The sequence below is a fragment of the Miniopterus natalensis genome, chromosome 1, assembly GCF_054644295.1.
Source record: "Miniopterus natalensis isolate mMinNat1 chromosome 1, mMinNat1.hap1, whole genome shotgun sequence".
Classification (NCBI taxonomy): domain Eukaryota; kingdom Metazoa; phylum Chordata; class Mammalia; order Chiroptera; family Miniopteridae; genus Miniopterus; species Miniopterus natalensis.
In genome coordinates, this window is record NC_142081.1 from 24832835 (window position 1) to 24854528 (window position 21694).

The 21694-nt window shown below is 38.7% G+C and overlaps 1 protein-coding gene across 2 annotated transcripts in view; it reads left to right on the plus strand.

Annotated features, from left to right (window-relative positions):
* Window positions 1–21694, plus strand: part of DCAF5 (DDB1 and CUL4 associated factor 5) — a 91550-nt gene that overhangs the window by 35883 nt on the left and 33973 nt on the right. For both annotated transcript variants that reach the window (XM_016223817.2, XM_016223818.2), the window contains exon 6: window positions 11999–12212. In XM_016223817.2, the coding sequence (XP_016079303.2) occupies window positions 11999–12212 (214 nt within the window). The remainder of the gene's footprint in view (window positions 1–11998; window positions 12213–21694) is intronic.

Below are 21694 nucleotides of genomic sequence, written 5' to 3' on the forward strand. Positions count from 1 at the left end.
ACATTTTCATCATCCCAAAATAAAACTCAGATCCATGAAGCAGTTACCCCCCAGGATACTACTTCTTAGTCCCTAGCTCCTGGCTATCATTGATCTGTTTCTATGGATTTAACTGCTCTGTATATTTCAGGTATCATGTGAACTTTTGTCTGGCTTCTTTTACTTAGCATAATGTTTTTTAAACTTATGTACATTATAGCATGTATCAGTACTTCATTCCTTTTTATGGCTGAATCATGGTCTGTTTTGTTTATCTGCTCACCCATTGATGGATATTTGAGTTGTTTACACCTTTGGTTATTATGAATAGTGCTACTATTAACGGTCATGGATAAGTGTTTGAGTCCCTGTTTTCAGTTCTGTTGGGTCTGTAGCTAGGAGTGGAATTGCTGGGTCATATGGTAATCAATCCTATGCTAAACTTTTTGAGAAGCTGCCAAATTACTTTCCATGAAAAGATAATTCTTTTAAAAAATACAACCAAAATATTATTACCATACCTACAAATTAACAGTAATTGCTATTTCATATTTAATTAGTATTTAAATTTCCTTAATTGCCTCTGGATGAATTACTTTCTTATGAATCAGGATTTAAATAAGGTCCATACAAAGCAATTAGTTGATGTGGCTTCTAAGTCTCTTTGAATCTATAGATACTCCTGTCTCTCACTTTTTTCTTGCAATGTCTTTGTTAAACAAACTGGATTATTTATCTTACAGAATTTCCCACATTGATTTTTTTTCTTTTTAGAGAGAGTGTGGAGGGGGGTGGGGAGAGAGACACATCGATTGGTTGCCTCTCCCGCACATGCCCTGGCCAGGGCTGGGAATTGAACCTGTAACCCAAATATATGCCCTTGACCCAGAATCAAACCTGAGACCCTTCCGTGTGTGGGCCAATGCTCTAAACACTGAGACATACCAGCCAGGGCTGGAATTTCCCACATTTTAGATTATATTGATTGCATCCTTACACTGTCATTTAGCATGTTCCCTCTGACTACAATTTTGTTCATAAGTTGGTATTAAATCTAGGGGCTTTAAAAGATTCAGGTTTGATTTCTTTGGCGGGGGAAGGGGGTTACAAAAAATTTCATAGACGGATGTGTACATCCATAAGGAAGCTAAAAAATAGTCTAGTTTTGTCTCCTTTTGTTTTAAAATATGTTGACCAACTTCTGAATTTAGCTTTTTTAAAATGTAAGTAATGTTGTTGAAGATGCAGAGAAACTGGATCACTCAAACTCTGCTGGTGGGAATGTGTTAATAGTACAGCCACTCTGGAAAATAGTTTGGTAGTTTCTTTTTTTTTAATCCTCACCCGAGGATATGTTTTTGTCGATTTTTAGAGAGAGGAAGAGAGAGAAACATTGATATGAGAGAAACATTGATCTGTTGCCTCCTGTGTGTGCCCTGACCAGGAAATGAACCTGCAACCTTTTGGTGCCCAGGACAATGCTCCAACCAACTGAGCCACTGGGCCAGGGTGTTTGGTAGGTTTTTTATAAATGAAAAGTGAACTTACCATATGACCCAGCAGTTGCACTCTTGAGCATTTATCCAAGAGAGATGAAAACTTATTTTCACATAGGAGCTCGTACATGAATGTTTATAGCAGCTTTATTCAAAATAGCTAAAAGCTGGAAACTACCCACATGTCTTTCAATAGGTGAATAGTTTTAAAAAACTGGCACATTTCTACTATAGGATATTATTTAGCAATAAAAAAAACAGTGAACTGTTGGCCCTGGCCGGGTAGTTTAGTTGGTTAGAGCATTGTCCCAATACGCCCAGGTTGTAGGTTCGATCCCCAGTCAGGGCACATACAAGAATCAACTAGTGAATGCACAAATAAGCGGAACAACAAATTGATGTCTCTTTCTCTTTCTTTCTCTAAAATCAATACATAAAAACAAAAATGAAGCAGTGATCTTTTGGTACATGCAACAGTTTGGGTGAACCTTAGGGAATTATGCTGCGTGAATAAGCCAATCTCAAAAGGATGCATACTGCATGGTTTCATTTATATAATGTTCATGAAATAATATAATTATAGAGCTGAGAACAGATTACTGATTGCCAGGTGTTAGGAATAGGAGTAGAGGGGGTGGATGTGGCTCTAAAGGGTAGCATGAGAAAATAGAGGGTGGCATGAGGGAGCTTGGTGGATGGTACAGATAAGTATCTTAATTGTGGTGGTCCCTACATGCAGCTGTACACACGATACAATTGTATAGAGACACACACACACAGAGATGAGTGCCTTATAACTGGTTTTGATATTGTACTATAGTCTTGATATTGTACTATAGTCATGCAAGATGGTAACATTGGGAGAGGCTGGGTAAAGGTGCAGAGGATCTTCTTGTGCATTTCTTTGCAACTTCCTCTGAATCTATAATTATTTCAAAATTAGAAGTTAAAAAATACAAGTAATACATAATTATGTTCTTTTTAAAACTGTCAATAAGGCTAAAGTTCCTCTCTCTACCTCTTCTAGTTATTGTGCCCTGCCCCCTCCCTGAGGGTAATGAGTGCTAAGAGTTCATAGTACATGCTTCCAGAATGTTCTCTTTGCTTTTATATGTTTATACATATAACCATAGAAAATATATGGTATTTTTTCTATATGCATGTGTGTTTTTCTCACAAATGTTGTAGTGTTATAAAACTTTTGCACTCATCAGTATGTGTCAGGAATTTATATATTAACATATCCAAATTTATCTTGTTTCTTTTGTCAGTTAAGAATATGAGTCAACTCTCTGATTCTCTGTTCAGAGTCAGCTTAGATTTTTCTCCTAGGAAGACTTTTGTGACCACTCCCACTCCTTTCTCCCCAGTGAAGGGTAGATAGTCTTCCTATGTCTCTCACAGCATGTTTCCTTGTTAAAACACTGTTTATGTTATAGAAGGAAACTAATGGTTTTCTTGTCCCTCATTGTCTTTGAGGGTTTCTTCTTCATCTTATTTCATCTTTGAATCCATGTGCCTAGCATAGTACCTGGAATAGTTAGGTAGTCAATAAATGTTTGTTCATTAAATGCCTGCATGGATAAATGAGTTACTGAACCACAGGGAAGAGTGTGAAGTGAATGACTTAGATGAAACCTTCTGGCCCTGATGCGTTGTCATCTGACACCTTTCTGTTGGCCAGATGAAATAATCCATCTCTGCAGTGTATTCTGTCAAATCTTGTTGAATCAAGGAACAGGAAAAAACTTGCTTTTCCTGTTTCTGCTGCTTATCTATTGTGTAGTCAGGGCCAAGTCATATAACTGCGTAGGACCATGGTCTCTTCCATTGTGAAATGAGAATAGTGATACCCCCACTATCTGCCTTATAGGATTATTGTAAGGATTAGATAATACAATGGAAGCACATTTTAGATATTAAATTTAATGAAGAACTTGTTGCTTCTTCCAGGATATCTATTGTGATATAACTCCTTCAGTGAAGTTATAGTTTGAACTTTTTATTTTGCAATCACAGGTTTGACCACTTATATTTTATCTATTGTTAGCCACATAGTTTAGATTGGGACTAAACTCTCAATAATCTTGGCTTCTTTTATCCATGAATTATACCCACGTATGGAAGATTTTCCAAGAACATTGCTAATGTTTCTGGATTCTGCATAAAATATTTTGTGTTTTGAATCTGTTTTCCCCCCCTAATAATACAACTTTGCTGCTTTTTTATGGGTGCTTTGGAAGTGAGATGGTAGATCAAACTGAAGGTAGTTTCAGACCTAACCTGGTGGCTGTGTCCATTGCTAATCAAGGCCTGTTTAGTACTTAAAAACCTATCAAAGGAGAGGGCTATTATTTGCCCTCATTGAGAAGAATGGTGAGGGACACTGAAATTTTCAGTCCTTTGAAAATTTTGATTTAACAATCATTATATGAATTTAAAGTAATGATTTAGTTTCAAATTTAGCATCTGCACCAGAATCCTGTGGGGCAAAATATTATTTGAAGTTTCCATTAAGGAAGTCTTTAAATGCCCTCCTCTTGTTCTTCCCAAAGCTGTCTTCTGTGGTCCATCGTTAAAGAGGGAGTATGTGTGAGGTGGCATTTTAAAATAACAAATTCTCTTCTGATTATAGAAGTTCATGTTCATTATAGAAAAACTTGGAAAATAAAATGGAAGATATAAAAAAATTGAAAGTACCTAAAAGTACCTAAACCCTATCAGTCAAATTATATCTTCTTGTTGGTCTCAGTATATCCATCACTCCAAATGTTTATCATTATCTGTTTTTTAAATATAACTGGGTAGGACATGTAATGTATTCAAAAGCTACAAAATTAACTGGTTGCTTTCTGAAACCCGATAGATGAGTTTTATTTATTTATTTACTTATTTATTTATTTATTTTTAATCCTAACCGAGGGTATTTTTTTTTTCTCCATTGCTTTTCAGAGAGAGAGAGAGAGAGGGAGAGAGAGAAACACATTGGTTGCCTCCTGCATATGCCCTGAAGGGGAAGAGCCTGAAACCGAGTTACATACCCTTGGCTGGAATTGAACCCGGGACCCTTCAGTCCTCGGGCTGATGCTCTAACCACTGAGCAAAACTGGCTAGGGTGAGTTTTTATTTTTTAACTTGTAATTGACTTACTAAATTTAATTACTAATTTTTCTTTTGAACTTTTATTCTGCAAATTATATACAAGATATAATTAAGAATCCTGTTTACGAAACTCTTCCTTCTTATTAGTAGGCAGATGAATTTAACTCACTTGAAGTATGTATAGCAGTGTCACATGAAGAGGTGGAGAGCTGAGTGGTCATTGGCAAGTCATTTTACCTTCTGGGCCATGGTTCTTTGCCTGTGAAAGAGGACATTGACTCCATGATCTCCAAGCCTCCTGCTATTTCTCTGATTTTATGCAGCTCTGCTGCTTGTCTCTCAAGATTAGGTTTTGTGGGCAGACAGATATCAGGAGCCATATGAACCTTGGTGGAGCCTGTTTTTCGTTGTTTTTTTGTTTGTTGTTTTTAATGTTCTAAGTCAGGGTTTTTCAAACTGCTGCTCATGATCCGTTAGATCATGCATTTAATAGCTACTTATTGAATGCCTATGTGTGTCTGGCACTGTTTAATCACTTGGGGTACACAGGGAATAGATATAAAAGCTCATTGTCTAGCGGAAAAGGACAAAGAAGAAACAAATAAAATATAATATGGGGTATGTAAGGTGGTGATTCATGTAGTACAGAAAAGCAAAGCGGGAAAGGAGACCAGGAATATTGGGGAAGTTGCATTTTTGCATAGGGTATCAGGAATTAAGAGGTAGTCCAGCCAGGCGTGGCTCAGCGGTCAGCGGTTGAGCATCGACCTAGGATCCAGGAGATTGGGGTTCAATTCCCGGTCAGGGCACATGCCTGGGTTTCGGGCTCCATCCCCAGTCGGGGGTGTGCAGGAGGCAGCCGATCAGTGACTCTCTCATCATTGATGTTTCTCTCTCTCTCTCTCTCTCCCTTCCTCTCTCTGAAATCAATAAAGATATATTTAAAAAAAAAAAAGGAATTAAGAGGTAAGTGAATGATACATGTTCATATCTGGGGAAAACCATCCTGGGCTGCAGGATCTTCAAGTGCAAAGGCCCTGAAGCAGAAGTGTGCCTGACTTGTTCTAGGAACAGTAGGGAGGCATCATGTGGTTGAAGTAGAATGAGGTAAGCTCTAGGAGGTGGAGTCAGAGACATAAGGGATAAGAATAGGAAGGGATTGTCTGAGGCCTTGTTCGCGTTGTAAGGAACTTGGTTTTTACTCTGGTTGCAATGGGGAAGCCACTGGAAGATATTCAGCAAAGTAATGATGTGATCTGACTGTGGTTCAGCATCGCTCTGGCTGTTTTGTTCAGGATAAACTGAAGCATGGGCCCAAGAATGGAAGAAAGGAGAAAAGGTAGAAGCTCTTTCATTGATCCAGTGGGTCATGAAATTAATTTAGATGTCACAAGTATTTATTAGATAACAAGTATAGAATAAAAAAAAATCAATGCATTGCATATAGTAGTTAGTAAGTATTATTTAATGAATTTGTGCTAAATAAATGTGGGTATACAAGGATGCACTATTAAAATGTACTTATTACAAAGGATTACTATAAAACAGTTTGAAAGCTGTTATTTTAAGACATTTATATTGCTGCCAACTAGAGGTGACTTTGGATTTTGGACACATTCACAGTGAGTGGCTCTGTATGAAACAGGCTGTCTTCCTATAATCACATCTCAGCAGCAGCAGTTTGGCCTTCTCTTCCTTTCCTTTATATTCCCCTCTTCTCTTGTTTTTGTATAAGGGTTCTTAATAGAAGTACCAAATTGAGGTTTTTGTTTTCAGACCCTCTTCTGCTTAGAATTTTTTCCAGAGTGTGCCTCTTTATTCTTTAACATTTCTCTAGCTTTGTGGCCTTATGTACCCTAATAGTCAGCACACTCACCCCAGTTTCTTTTCCTGCCATCAGGGGCTGCCTTTTTACCTGCCTATATACCCACCCACTCCTGTGCTGTTAACTGTTGCTGTAGCAACTGACATCATCTCGGTCTCCCTCCTTCCTCTTGCTTTTTTATTGCTCCTGCCAACCACTATTCATTAAACTCTCCCTCTCCAGTTTTATACAGTGTGAGGTCAGGGCTGATGCTATGTCACATCTTTCAGAAGGCAGAACCAGGAATAGTTTTAAGATGAAGATTTAAATGGCTGTTTATGAAAGCTCTCTATTTTCTGTAGCTTGGGGTAAAGGGATGTTTTGAATAAGCCAGGCCATCTGATTAACTGAGATGACTTAATGTTGAGTCTCTAATTCTGTGGGAAATTCATGAGTGTTCTAGAACAGTCTGTTATAGCACTGCTTTTTAATTCATTTTGAGATCTTGGTTACTTCTGCATGGCTCTTGGTATCTTTGGGACAAAGGCAAAAACTTGGACTATAGTTCTTCAAATTTGGGGATGTCCCTGTTCTGGAAGATGGTGATTAGAAGCACCACGATGCCTATCATCCATGTTTGCTTTGTAGAGGACCTGGATATGCCATTTGATAATGTAAAGATCTTTTCCTCAGAAATTTAGTCAAGGCCTTTACTGACCCCAGTCAAACTTAAATTTTTGTTTTCTTTTTTTTAATGACTTTGTTACAGAATATAAGTTTGCATAAAAGCACTGTTTAGTCTTTTTTTCTTTTTTTTTTTTAATCGTCACCCAAGAATATGCTTAGAGAGAGGGGAGGGAGAGCGACCGAGGGAGAGATACATCGATGTGACAGAGAAACATCAATCGGTTGCCTTCCATATGTGTCCCGACCAGGGATCAAACCCCAAACCCAGGTATGTGCCCTGACGGGCAATCAAACGGGCAACCTTTCAATGTACAGGACAATGCTCAACCAACTGAGCCACTCTAGCAGGCAAACTTAAATTTCTGGATGTTCAAAAAGGGAAGGAAATTTTACCATATACATGGAACCTATATCTATATTTCAAGCCAGAGAGGCTTGGCAATGAATCATGTTCTGAGGAAAGTAAGTTTGTCTAATCACAGATCACAATGTCTTTTTTAGGGTGGTTGTCCAACAGTTCTGGTTTCCTCTAGAGAAGTTTCTCAATCTTGGAACTGAGGATTGTATTAGAACAAACTAATATAAAAGAAATGGTTAAGGGATTATTGGGACTCTGAACACACTTGAATGGAACTGGTATGGGCTGAGACTCCCTGAACTTGTTCACTTTTTACCTAATTCTAATGTCATCTCAGATTTCTCTTTCTATGGGTTGTGTTATAGGAAGTACAAAATGATCCATATTCTTTATAGGTCATCTTTTCCTAAAGCAGAAGCTGGAAGGAAGAGATTGTCCCCCTCCTGTAGACCTTGATTTTGCCTCCCTGGTTGTACGATACCAGTTCTGATATCTGTGATTTGGAATAGCAGTGCCTATTGTCTCCAAGCATTTCACAGGTCTTATGAAACTTTCACACAGAAATGAGGAGGAAATTCATGCCAGTAGGCTTTAGAAAATCTTATTGGCACCATCAGATGAATTGTTTAATCATGGACTTAGGGAAATCTAGGTCTGTGGAGCCTTATCTGGGAACCTTTATGGATGCTCTGTCTTGTGTTGCTGGACAGGATACTCCAGTCACTTTCCCTCGAAACAGCCTCAGCTTGTTTCTCTTTGGTTCCAAGGCTTTAGCCTCGGCCAAGTACTTTTTTGAATGTTCTTTTTATTCCATTCAAGCAATAAAGGGGTGTGTGCGTGTGTGTGTATGTGCGTAAAAACAGGAAACTACGCCAGTGAGAGATATCTTCCTGATGTTCTGGGTCTTTTGTGTGCTGACCCTTGATCACCTCCTACCCCATTCTTACTGCATTTTATGGCAAATCCTTGGTTGAAGATAGGTTGGGAATAGATTTATTGCTTATAGTTTTTATAGGTATATTTTGATTTGAACTCATTTTAACTTGTTGGTAGTCCTTTCAGGATACTGCTCATCTCATTTGGGTGTGTAATGGTGGCCATTTCTCTGGAGGAGTGGAGATAGTGGCATCTCTGTTATTAAGATCAAGAGTCCAGAAAGCAAGTCAGGATTGAGGCATTCTTGTTATATACAAGTAGCCTCAGTTCTCCAAGAGAAAATGAGAAACTTCTCCTTCAGGGAATGTGTTGAGGACAGGGAAAAAACATTTCAGGCATTGTTGGTGGAGTGGAACTCCAATCTTAAAAGGAATTGGAGTTCTCTCTGTTAATAGACATGGGGCTGTAATAAGTGCCTTATAGTATGGTTAGCTTTTCATTGAGCCTTTGGTAATATTTCTCTTCACCTGGCTTCTCCCCCAATGTCCCCCACTCTCTCTCCTCCAAAATTCTAAAATGGAATCATGTTTCTCAAAGTGTGGTTCAAAAGTCATATTCATCACAGATAATTTGGATTGCTTGTTAAATTAAGATTCCTGGGCCCACTTCTCAGATTGAATTAGGAAAGCAATTTTTTCAACCAATGTACCCCATAAGAATGTTTAAAACATGCAATACCTGACTATTTAGTCAAGGGCACTAACCTCTTTTCCCTTAGATTGTTAAATTAAAGAAATGACAACAGCCAACACAGTAGCCATCAGGTGTGAATGCCCTGTCTTGAACCATAAATATCTAGGCCACATAATAGGGTTGCATTTTATTGGTCATGTTGCATAATAAGGTTGCATCTGATTGGTTAATTATTGGTACCAGAAACCCTTGACAAGTATAGGCACCTGATTTTTAAAAGTCACTTTGGAGCTTGGCTGGTGTGGCTAAGTGGTTGAGCGTTGACCTATGAACCAAGAGGTCAAGGTTTGGTACCTGGTCATGGCACATGCCCAGGTGGTGGGCTTGATCCCCAGTAGGGAGTGTGCAGGAGGCAGCCAATCGATGACTCTCTCTTCATTAATGTTTCTATCTCTTCCTCTCCATTCCTCTCTCTGACATCAATAAAACATATTTTTTAAAAATAAAAGTCACTTTGTCCGGCTGGACGTGGCTCAGCGGTTGAGTGTCGACCTAGGATCCAGACTATCGGGGTTCGATTCCCGGTCAGGGCACATGCCCGGGTTGCGGGCTCAATCAATGACTCTCTCATCATTGATGTTTCTGTCTCTCTCCTCCTCCTTTCCTCTCTCTGAAATCAATAAAGATTTTTTTTTTTAAAAGTCACTTTGAAACAAAAAGGGTAGGTAATTACTTTTGTTATTATTTTTTGTAAATCAAAATTATACCCTTCTTTTTTGTCAGATTGGCAAAAAAACATAATATATTTTTTGGCATGCTATAGAATTTTAGTAATTAGCTTATGTGCACCAAGAGATGAAAAGGTTGAAAATCACTGAATTAGAATATTTGGGGGTGGAACCTGAGAATCTACGTTTTTTAAAAGTCCCAGTTGATTTCTCATGCACGTTACTTAGAACCGAAAACAACAGGATCTTTCACATTATACTGTGACTGTGAGAGCAAACTGCTTCTAAGCCTTTTCTTTCTGATGAACTAGATTGTGCTTACCATTCTCATGAAGAGGAGCCAGCTGCAGAACCCCTGCCTAGAAATTACCATTAACGTAGTTTACTTTCTGGATTTCTGGCGTCATTTCATCCCTCTGGAAGGAATTGAATTTTGTACCCAAACATGAAGTACTCAGTTTTAGTAGCTGCTGCTCTGAACACTACCCTAAACACTCTGGGAGCAAGATTCCTATGTACCTACCCTCTCTGTGTGAGAAACAGGATTTCCCTGCTCAGAAGCAAAGCATAGGCAAGAAAAAAGTTAGTGACTTTCCCTAAGAACCCTGTGGAGTGGCCAGATTGCAAATGTAGGTCAAAGAGTTTAGAGATGGGATGGGCCCAGATTCCTGTCCTGGGCAGACTCCTACAGGCCTGACTAGAATCTGCAGAGGAAGTCCCTGTTAACAGATGGAAAAGGCGTTTGCCAGAGGCCCCAGCTTTCCTGTCAGGGATGCCTGAGCTGATGCAAACCCCTGCTGCTATGGCTGGTGGAGCTGGCCAAGTTTCTTTTTGTTGAGTCTTGTTTCCACCCTCAACTCCTCTTCAGTCCTACAGATGCTGGTTTATTTGCACACTCTATGCTGATCTTGAATTGAAAGCCTCTCATTGTTTTCAAGCTCAGTGTTTAGATAACACCACATGTCTCTAGGAGCTAGGGCACCCTGTAAAGGAAATGCCTGAGCTCTAACAGCCGTCATTCATTCTCTGTATGTGAGTGACTGTGGCCTGTGTTTAGGACCATTATAAGAACATTTCTCTGCAGGGATTATTAGTTGGGGCCTGCAGGGGTACCAGGCTTCTTGATGTTTGGAGTTCTAGGAATCTTTCTAAGTCTTCTCTCTTTCCTGCCATTCCAATCATGAGAATTAAGTCTGTTTGCCCAAGACTTGTTTCCACACATAACCGGAGTACCAGAGCATTCTTCCCTCAGGTGAGAAGACTCTTTTGGGGGAAACAGTACTCACAGGCTAGTGGTGGTGTAGACTGTTTTTATGATCAGACCAGGTTGGCAGTTGTCTTTGCACTGTTATTTCAGAGGCTGTTTTCCCCATGGGACATCACCTTCCTTGATCTCTTAATTTCCCCATCACTCTCTTAAACAAAAATAAAGGAAAAGAAAGTGTGTTATCTTCTTTCAATATTAAATCTCTCTTGGTAGTATTTCTTTTTGCCTCTTCATAGGAGATATTTTCAAGCTCCAAATAATTGCTTTTGAAGTGACTTACAAATAGTATCTCCTGTTCTCAATATAAAGTCCCAAAAGCAGAATCTAGTTAATGTATATGGTAAAGGGAAACAAGTCCTCTTGTTTTCCCAGTTGTAACTGCTTGCTCTGCATTTAATTAAAATTTTTTCTTTATTATTTACTATTGAGTCATGCCATATAGAATATAAAAGTCTTCTGTGAACAGATTAAAAATTGACAAAGATAAGTAATAAAGTGATTATTATTGACAAATATTCAGAATTAACTATAAAGCATTTGTTATTCTTTCTAATAGTTCTTATGTCTCTAATACGAATGATAAATATATCCCTTAAATACCGTCTATGGTTAGCCAGTTAGTGTGGACACAGCATACCTCCCAGGGCCTTGATGGACTATCTGATTCTGTAGTTAGCTTGGTAAATGAAATAACAATTATTTTAATATGTCTCTTCTTTCAAGATGCTTATGTTATCCTTGTCCTGTAAACTTAGTGGTAATTCATCTTTTGGAGATTGAAAAAGGGAACTGGCAGATTAAATAACTTGCTTTAATGTAATCAAGGTACCTCTCCTACCCTCATTATTACCTTCATGCCTATTCCGTAGAAATACCTTTCTGTTGAAATTCAAATGTACAAGTTTGACAGGAACCTGGGCACATGTTGGGAAGAAATAAGTACAGTGAGTTTTGCAGACTCTTGTCCAGCCTGTCTTATGCCCGATCCCTGTGCTTTGTGCCTTCTAGTTCTCTCCTACGCTATGGTGGCAACCTATCCCTTCAAAGTGCCATGAGTGTGCGATTCAATAGCAATGGGACCCAGCTCCTGGCCCTGCGGCGTCGCCTGCCCCCTGTGCTCTATGACATCCACTCCCGCCTGCCTGTGTTCCAGTTTGACAATCAGGGTTACTTCAACTCTTGTACCATGAAAAGCTGCTGTTTTGCAGGAGATCGTGACCAGGTAAGTACTTTCTGCTTCCTGCATCCCACACTCTTGCTTTCCTCACAAATTGCTGTTTCTGTACTGATCTTTATTTCTCTTTAGCATCATGTCAGAAACAACTGAGGGGAAACAGTAAGTGTCTGAGGATGTTCTGGCTTAGTAGTGAGTTTCTTCATCAGGGCTGCCATTGAGTAACATGAGGCATATACCATTAACTAAGGCTGGCCACAATATGGTTCTGAGCAATCTAGGTCTGCCAAGTTTGTGATCAGATTTTAAGATTCTAAGAATGTTTTGCTTCAAAAGAAAGGAGGAAGTCCATGGAAAATTAGCCTGCCAAAAAAAGAGACTTTTTTTTGGTATCAATAAAAAATACAGTGATGAATGAAACACCCTAAGTACCATCCAAGGGACATATATCCTGAATGGCCCCTTGGGATGGTATCTTTTTCTTGGATGAAATGGGGTGAGCAGCTTTGTTTGAGAGGAAGCCAGATGCTGACTCTTTTTCTTTTTATTGCCAGCATCACAACTGGGAAGGAGAACCCAAGCTGTGAGTTTCCAGCCTTTTCACAGTCTCACTGGGAATGGAGATACTGATATTGACTTAGAGCTGGCAGTTTAAAAACATGCTTGCATTCTTGACTGTCTGTCTTAGCTATAGAAGTTCTGAAGTGGGTGTCAGTGAGTGGACCTGTTGGACTGGTCTGAGTAACCAAGCTGAATAAAGACAAATATAAAGATAATCAAATAAACAAATGGATTTTTTCTCAACTACAACAAATCTTATTGCTATTTCACATTTAGATTGGCAAAAGAGAAACCTATTCTCCTGCTAATGTTTAGTGTTCTCTTTGAGTCCATCAACTATTTCAAATTTTGACATGTAATTCGCATGCTGTACTCCATCTCTTTAAAGTTACTTGTGGGCCTTGGGCATAAAAGAAACAGTTCTTTGAGAACCTGTGAAGTCCCTGCTTTTTGAAGACAGGTAGCTAGGACTTCTCTTCCTAGATTGAGTTTGCTAGAGGCTCCCCAATGTAATAACTTAAAGATTAGTATATGTAGTAGGAGCATAATAAATACTTGTTGAATTGAGTTGAATGCAAAAGAAATTGACAATATCTTTTAAGTTGTCCAGGCTAGGGGTTTCCCTTTTTGTAAATAGAAAATATATATCCAAAGTCAGAATTTATATTCAAGTTGGATTCCTGGGGCCTCTTATCTGTGATCCACACCTGAAACCACTAGGTGGCCTCAGTTATATAAGCATTGTCCCCTTGGAGAGGCCACAATGCTAAAGACTTTTTTTTTTATATAGGCAATTGTTTCTTGGTTGGGAAGAGGCAATTTCTAGAGATAAACAGACTCACGATAGAACAGACCATTGTAATTGTCTGCTCTGCAGAATGATTGATCTAGTTTAGTTTAGCTGTGGAAATAATAACCAAGCACCTCTCTCTCTTCCTGTCTTCCTTCGTTCCTGTCTTCCTTGCTTTTATTGCTTATCATCTTCTGTCAACCTTTTATGTACATATGTGATCCTGTTTAATTGAACAACAAAGAGTAGGCACTAAATGTAATGGTTTATAGGCTTTTTACCAGAAACATGGGTTGAGGGAAAGGTGAAAGAGGTAAAGAGAATGGATGTTGTGTTTTCTTTCAATTCCTATATTAATAGTGAGAACCTGTGTGCATGGATTCCTTAAAAGACTCAGACTAAAGGCGTCTAATCAATATGTAGAACACCTAGACTATGGTTTCTTAACCTTAGCTCTATCAACATTTTGGTCAGATAATTCTTTGTTGTGCTGGATTGTCCAGTGCATCATAGGATAGTTAATAGAATTCCTGGCCTCTTCAAACAAAAATGTCTCCAGGCATTGCCAGATGTCTGCTGGGGAAGATGGGGAGTGGATTGCCCCTGTTTGAGACCTGTGACCTAGATAATTACCTGTTTTCCCCAGATACCCTGGGACGGGTATTGCCACATACAAAGCCACACAAGGTATTTTGTGATAGCCCTGGTTATGTACATTGACAAGATGTAGTTGTTTTTGCCTTTCAGATATATACAGTGATATAAACACTGAATGGCTTTTGATTTTCCCTATTTAGATTTGACTAATTTGTTATTTGTGACTTTGTCCTGTAGAAAGAGTTTATGGGTACTATATCCTCTCTGACAAACTGGATCGCTTTTTGGTTAGGGTGGGTGGTTTTCTTTGGTAAAGGAGGATACGAAGTCATTGAATCTAACTTTGGATCCGTTTTAAAGTCTTTAAAGTCTGTTCATATTCCCTATATAGATTATCAAAAGCATGTAACCTAGGGAATAGGAAATACAGAGATTTATGTTTGCCTGGTGTTTTCACTCCTTGGGGACTAAGAAGTATAGCTATTCATCATTGTCTTGTCTCCAATGTCTAGCACATAGTGAGGGCACAATAAATATTTGTTGAAGTGAATCTTGAGTACTTTGTTCAATGTGTGGGCTTTAGCTTTCTGGGCCTATAGCTTCTCTAACTGTAAATCAGGATTGATCAATACCAGTTTCCTGCTCAACTTCTAGGGGCTTTAGGAGGATGAATTAAAAAATAGATTTTCAGTGAAACTAAGCTGCTGAGCTTATACTTTTTAAGTGTGGCACAGGAAGCCAAACTTCCTGTCTTATTCCTGGAACATGTCTCTCAAAGGTGATTTATAGGCTCTGACTTGGCACACCCAGGGCTAAAGCAGCAGCTGCGATGGTTACGGTATGATCTGCAGGACTGACATGTACAGTCTTTGACTAGTCTAGACAGGATCTTTTTTGCTGCTTTCAAATTCCAAAGACTACCTTTTCCTTATATTGGTCTTTATATTTGATCTTGTTCTTGTATACTTTGAGAACACCCGTGGCCTGAGGCTCTGTGCTCTGGAACTTTTCATTTAGTCATAGGCTCGGTAACTATCCCAGAGAGAAATCTGAAAATTTCCATAATAGGAGTGAACATGGTCAAGAAAGGCACTAAGTGACCCATCTATCTAAAATAGCCTTCTGGCTTTCAATTATAGTGAGACTGGTCACTTCACATAAAGGGACCCAGCTATTGTGCCAGAGAGCATGTACTTCATCTTAGACTATCCCAGGTTCAGTAGGTATTCATTAGCCTTACAATGAAATGGACATTTCAAGAAATCATACTCAGGGAATAAAATATGAAATAGGCTGAGCCAACTCTGTGTCTCCTCCATGTTCACTACCACCATTGTATATGAATTCTAATCATAGAGCTATTAGAGATCATTTTGTATAGACCTTCCTTTTACAGATGAGAAAACTGAGGCTGAGAGAGGTTAGGTTCAAAAGTTAAGACATGTATTACTTTGTAGCTGAGCTAGGACTAAAACCCAGACTTTTGAGCTCTCAGTAGAGACCCCTTTTCACTATACAGTCACACTTAATGCCAGCAGTAGCAAGGCAAGTGGCAAAAAATAAGTGAATTGGTCTAGAAATACAATAGGGAGTGGTGAGGACTGTCACCAACTAGAGAGCCCACCCCATCTAAATCTAAGTGACTTCCATCTGAAGCTTTGACTCAGCTTTAGCCCATTGTTGCCATGAGGGCCTCTGTTTTTTTTGTTTGTGTGTGTTTTTTTCAAGGGAAACCAGAAATAAAGATTTATATGTAAAGTCTCCTGATTTTTAAGTATTGCAACAAATTCATACTTTATTGTGTGGATAAAACAAATCCGTGCATCATTCCTATTTTGCTCAAGAGCCACCAGTTTGAACCTTCTGTACTTCAGCAAGATGTTTTTCTCTCATGTTTAGTTTCATGGCCTGTCACTAATTCATAGGTGAGTGGAGGTGTTCCTTTTTTCTGTCTCCTACTAAACCCTTCTCAATTACATGCCCTCCCCTCCTCCATCTTTTAAAATAAGAAAGCAGTTATTTACTGAGCATCTGCTGTGTGCCAGATGCTATGGTAGACATATTCACGTGACTACCAGACAGTATACCCTGTTTGAGATTTTCATTCAAAGCCCTATATATGGGGTGGGGCAAAAGTAGGTTTGCAGTTGTATGTGAAACAGTTTATTCTTATATTATTTATTATTTGTATTATTTTTCATACAAACAACTGTAAACCTACTTTTGCCCTATCCTGTAGAATGTCTTCCCCACTTTTGGCTAAAAAATACATGGTTTGTTTATTTTTAGTATAATCTTTCAATTATTCAAGTTTAATAACTTCTATCATCAGATAAGGTGACATAAGTGACATGAGATTGGCTGGGCATCAACAGAAACAATTAGCACATCCCCCTCCCCCCCAAAAAAAAGCTTGAACTTATCTTTTTTCTTTTTTAGCCACCCTACTTCTAGTCTTGAAGCATAGTGAGGAATCTTGCAGTAAAACAGCATTCCTTTCTCTCAAGCCTGCCTGAACCCAGAGGCTCTCCTTGTTTTCCTGTCATACTTGGATTTTTTTGCGTTTGTCTTTCATTTTCTTCCTGAAGCCTGACTGGGTATACATCTGTTTCCCAAGTTTCACACTCCCTTCTGTATTACTCAGTGAGACAATCTCTTAACAGAGCTAAAAAAAAAAAGTCAATTTTCCACCTGCTAGCTTTTCTGGTACACACTTGTAAGACAGCACTCGGCTTTTGTTCCTTTTCTTTCACAATTCCTTAAATGGCTCTTGTCCTAGATTATGAGAGTTCAGCAGAGCAGCTTAGGCTTCTGGAAAGTAAGTCTTTCAGGCTAACCAGGTATGTGTTGCCTGAAAATGGACAGTGTGGTGATTTTGAAAATATTCTCTTGCTTTAGTTTCAGCTAATGTCTGGCTTTGGTCTCACTTAATGTCTGTCCCTACGTTTTGCTGGAAGAGGCAATAGAAAAGCATAATAAAATTTTCTTGAAAGAGTTATGCACTAGAGTGTCTGAGCACTTGAATTGCTTTGCACAGGTCTTTCTTTTGAACTTGATGTCAAGGCTTCTGAAATCTTGAGAATTAAATCATTCTATCTCATTCCCTGAAAAAAAGGGCTGACTTGTACCCTGTGACTCCAAAAACATGGCCTTGAATACGTGGCCTGGCCTCAGACATTACATCACCACTCAACCTTTCTGTGTTGACATTATATGGGTATAGCAGAGGTGCAGGAATTCACCAGTAAGTGCGCTCCAGGCCAGTGGAGTACCTTATAAAGTTGTAACTTTACTTTTTTTTATAACTCCATGCAATCCTGATTAATCTCACTTGGGGGCCTGACAACCCACATGTTCTTCATCTGAAATGAAGGCACACTTTTTATAGGGGGAGATTGAACTCTTGGGTTCCATCCTATGATTTGCTTTATGACTTTAGACTAATTTTTTCTTCTTCTCTTTGCCTTTCTTTTATATCATATATTTTTAGCCCTTTGGCTTCTAAAGCAGTGTTTTTTTAATATATAATCCTCCCAGCGACCTTTGGGTTTAGTTAGAGAGGTTTTATCTCCATGTGAAACGGAGGCCTAGAGTGGTGTGAAATGGCAGATCTGGTCGGTAGCAGAGGCAGGACTGGACTCAGCCTCTTGCCTGTGATCGTGCCCCCTTCCTCACAGGCATGCTGCCACCTGTGCCGCACAGAGTGCGTGTGAGAGCCCCTTCGTGGGCTGAGGAGGGGGGGTCAGACACAGAATGTTGTGGCAGAGGAATTCCTTGTTTTATGCATTATTAGGTGAATATTTTAGGAGACTTTATTTATAGAGAGAAGGCAGCATGAAAATAACTTCTTTATTAAATCAACCATTTATAACTCTTTTTGAATCCCAAGCCACTTTGAAAGTCTGAAAGCTATGAACATTCATTTCAGAAAAATGTACATGTACACATAGTTTTGCATATACCATTAAGGAGTTTATGGAATTTCTGAAACCTAAGGGTTTCAGGTATTAGCAATCCTGTATTAAGACTTTACCCATGGATTATATCATCTTTTAGTCCATTTGTGGATGCAGTTTTAAAACTTGGAAAGCTTAAAACATTTTGGAGTGTATGCAGGCCTGCTTGATATGGTCTGGTTTATAATTGTTCAGCTGAAAAGGAACACTAGGCACCTGATTTCATCTTAGGAACAAACGGAATTGATAAGATCTGGTGGTACAACATGACAGTTCTCTAATTTACGGTTCCTGGCTAGGAGCCTGAGCTTTACTAAGAAATCCCTGGTAGATATTAATGAAGGGAACAGAGTATAACCTTTCCTGCTCTACTTTTCCCATCCTCCTCAGAGATTTTACTTTCAGTAGCTTTGCCCTTTTTTCAGATGTCTTCAGAAAAGGAAAGTAATATTCCTTCCTCTGAATGGTTGAATGAAAAATATAAATACTCATATGAAAACTGAAAGGAGTGATGCCATCTCCCCACTTCCCAGTTCCCACATACAAAAGCTGAGACCCCTCATTTTGCCCAGGTTTGCAAAAGAGTTTTGTCAAATAAAGATTCATTTTTAAGTAATGCAGGCTACCTTGTTACAAGCAGTTGTTGGAGATTTAGAGCATTTAAAAGAATTTTTTCCCCTACTGATTATTTGACTATTATTGGCTGGCTTTATGGAGCATTTTGTTATTAATAGAATTTTCCCTACTCAGAACCCATAAAGGTTAGTTATTTTAATAAATCAAAAAATACCAGGAGCCTAATGGAACTGAAATGGCAAATGACCCAAAGAAGCAAGAATCATGTAACTTCACATTGCAAAAAATAATGTTAATCTTAAGGGTATACATATTTGTGTGCTTTTATTGGGAGCCAATGGAATTCTGTTATTTTCTACCACAAGTAAAGTAAATCTGTGGTTTTTGCCATTTCCAAAGAAAAATTTTCCTGTTTTGGATGGTATTTGTGCCAGGCACTGGGTATAAATGATATGATTAAAGGCATATTATATACCCATCTGTAAACCTTTTTCTGGAAATAGTCTTCTAGAGAGCACATCATGAAATTGTTCAATCACATTTTTCCCTCTTCTGACAAAAGGTCAGGGAGAAATAAGAGCTGTGCTTGATTTAAATGTTAAATTGCAGTTTCTCTGCTATTACTGATCTGTGCTAGAGAGCCATCTGGTTTTTCTATCCTAGTCAGTACCATTAATTAGACAGGCATGCCATTTACTGGAGAATAATTAATCAATTACTATGGAAGGAACCTTGGAGAGAACTAAGTTGATCAGTACTCAGTGAATAGTAACTAATTGATATGTTTCCTTTTCCATCAACAGATGTTGGAGAATATCAAATACTGTGCAAACACACGCAAGCTTACACTTATACGTATACAGAGAGAAGGGGGGGAGTGATTGAAGGGCTTATTAAGACATATATTCTGGGTTATTCTCGGAGTGTATCAGATATATGGCCTGTCCCTCCTGCCTTCTAGAAATTTTTCTCTTTTTTTATTTTTAATGCTCATCCCAGGATATGTTTAGAGAAAGGAGGGAGAGAGAGAAACATTGATGTGAGAAAGAGACATCGATCTACTGCCTCCAGTAAACGCCCCTACTAGGGATGGAACCCGCAACCTAAGTATGTGCCCTACCGGGAATTGAGCCTGCAGCCTTTTGGTGTACAGGATGATACTCCAACCCAACGAGGCATCCTGCCAGGGCACTTTTTCCTCTTTTTAATGTGGATTTTAGGTGGGGGTGGGGAGGGTTTTTATATATACGTGTGTGTGTGTGTGTGTGTGTGTGTGTGTGTGTGTATCCATATTTCTGAACTCAGTGAGGCCCTAGAATAAAATTGGTAGTTATCTGTATTCCAAATTTCTACCTTTTTTGGTTTGTTTAATCATTAAGGTTTAAATAAAGGTATTAGGGAGGGAGAAATAGTCGCTTTGCTTAAAGATGGCTAATAAATTTTTTTTCCAATAAGCTTCTATTTTGTGAACAGTTTTGCTATGGCAGGCTACATCTAGATCCTTCTTTGAACCTTCAAGTTGTTAAAAATTTCTTATGACTTGAGTGGCTCTACAAAAGTGGTCTGTATATTTAGAGGCATGGACTTCTCTGGGTATTCATCTAATAAAGGTTTTTCTTAAGAGCATGCCTAGCCTAGCAGGTGTGGCTAAGCGGTTGAGCATCGACCTATGATCCAGGAGATCTTGGTTCGATTCCCGGTCAGGGCATATGACCTGGTTGCAGGCTCAATCCCCAGAAGGGGATGTGCAAGAGGCAGCCAATCAGTGATTCTCATCATTGATGTTTCTGTCTCTCTCTCTCTCACCCCCTTCCTCTCTCAAATCAATAAAGACATATTGAAAAAAAAAAAAAAAAGCATGCATAATTCAAGACTGCTAAGAGTTGAAGGGGCAGGAGTTCTTGGAGGGTGTTGGACATTACAGCAGTCTACCTGAGAGTAAGGAGCATTACATGAGTGACTCGCTTCTATAACGGTTAATGGAATGACAGAGGACACATGGGCAAATGAGACAGTGACAGAGTGCTAATATGGCAGTCTTTTGTTTTTATGATAGTGGTTCCTTCTTGTTATTTATTAAGAGGAGCAGTTGTTGCTCTATGCTTCAACAAGTTAATACAGTAAAACGTCAATATAGTGGACTAATTCAGGCAAAGGGGTGTCCGTTAAAGCCAAAAGTCCGTTACATAATAAAGTAGGTTTTCCAAATGTGTATGTTAAAAAATTGACAAATTAGTTAGTTTACCTGTTCTTACTTATGTAGACACATTTGTGTAATTAAAATTAAGTATGTATGAAAAATTTAATCTCACAGAAAAGTTTTCTGTATGTATTACTATAATTTTAAATTTATACTGAATAAGTCTGGTAAATGTGTGCATTCACCAGTCACCTCGATTAAACAAAAGCACAAGGCTGGGGCATGACTTAGTACATGTTGGAGCATCAGCCAGCAGGTGTTAAAACTGCTGCAGAAAGTCACGCCACTTGACAACAGAACCAGTTTCTGAGAGATGTGGTGTGATCTCGTGCTAATCATTTGCCAAACATTGTTTACTAGAAGTGACTCTTGGATTTAAATATGTAGACTATAGTTGTAGATATGTAATATTATTTATGTCAGTGAAATTACTACAGTGTTTTTTCCAACATATGGCCTATTCACTAAAATTTGTTAAAAATAACAGTGGATTAATAACAACAAAAATAGCCTGCTAACTTAATTATAAGGAAATCTTGGTTAAAAGCATTTTAAAATTAAGAGGGTGTTAATTTTCACATATGACATACGGACCTGAAATTATGTCCATTAAATCAGGGTCCGAAAAATTAAATCAAGGTCTGAAAAATCGAGGGTTTACTGTATTTCCATACTGACAGTGGAATAGATAAAATGTACTGGCCTCAGGTTAACTCTACTTAAAATGACTGGGAAGAGTCAGAGTGTGGCCAGCCGTTAACCTTTGTGGTCAACTGGGAAGGATTATGAGTGATGTGGATCCGCACAACAACTTGTGCTCATTTTTGCATTGGTATCACCCATCTTACCC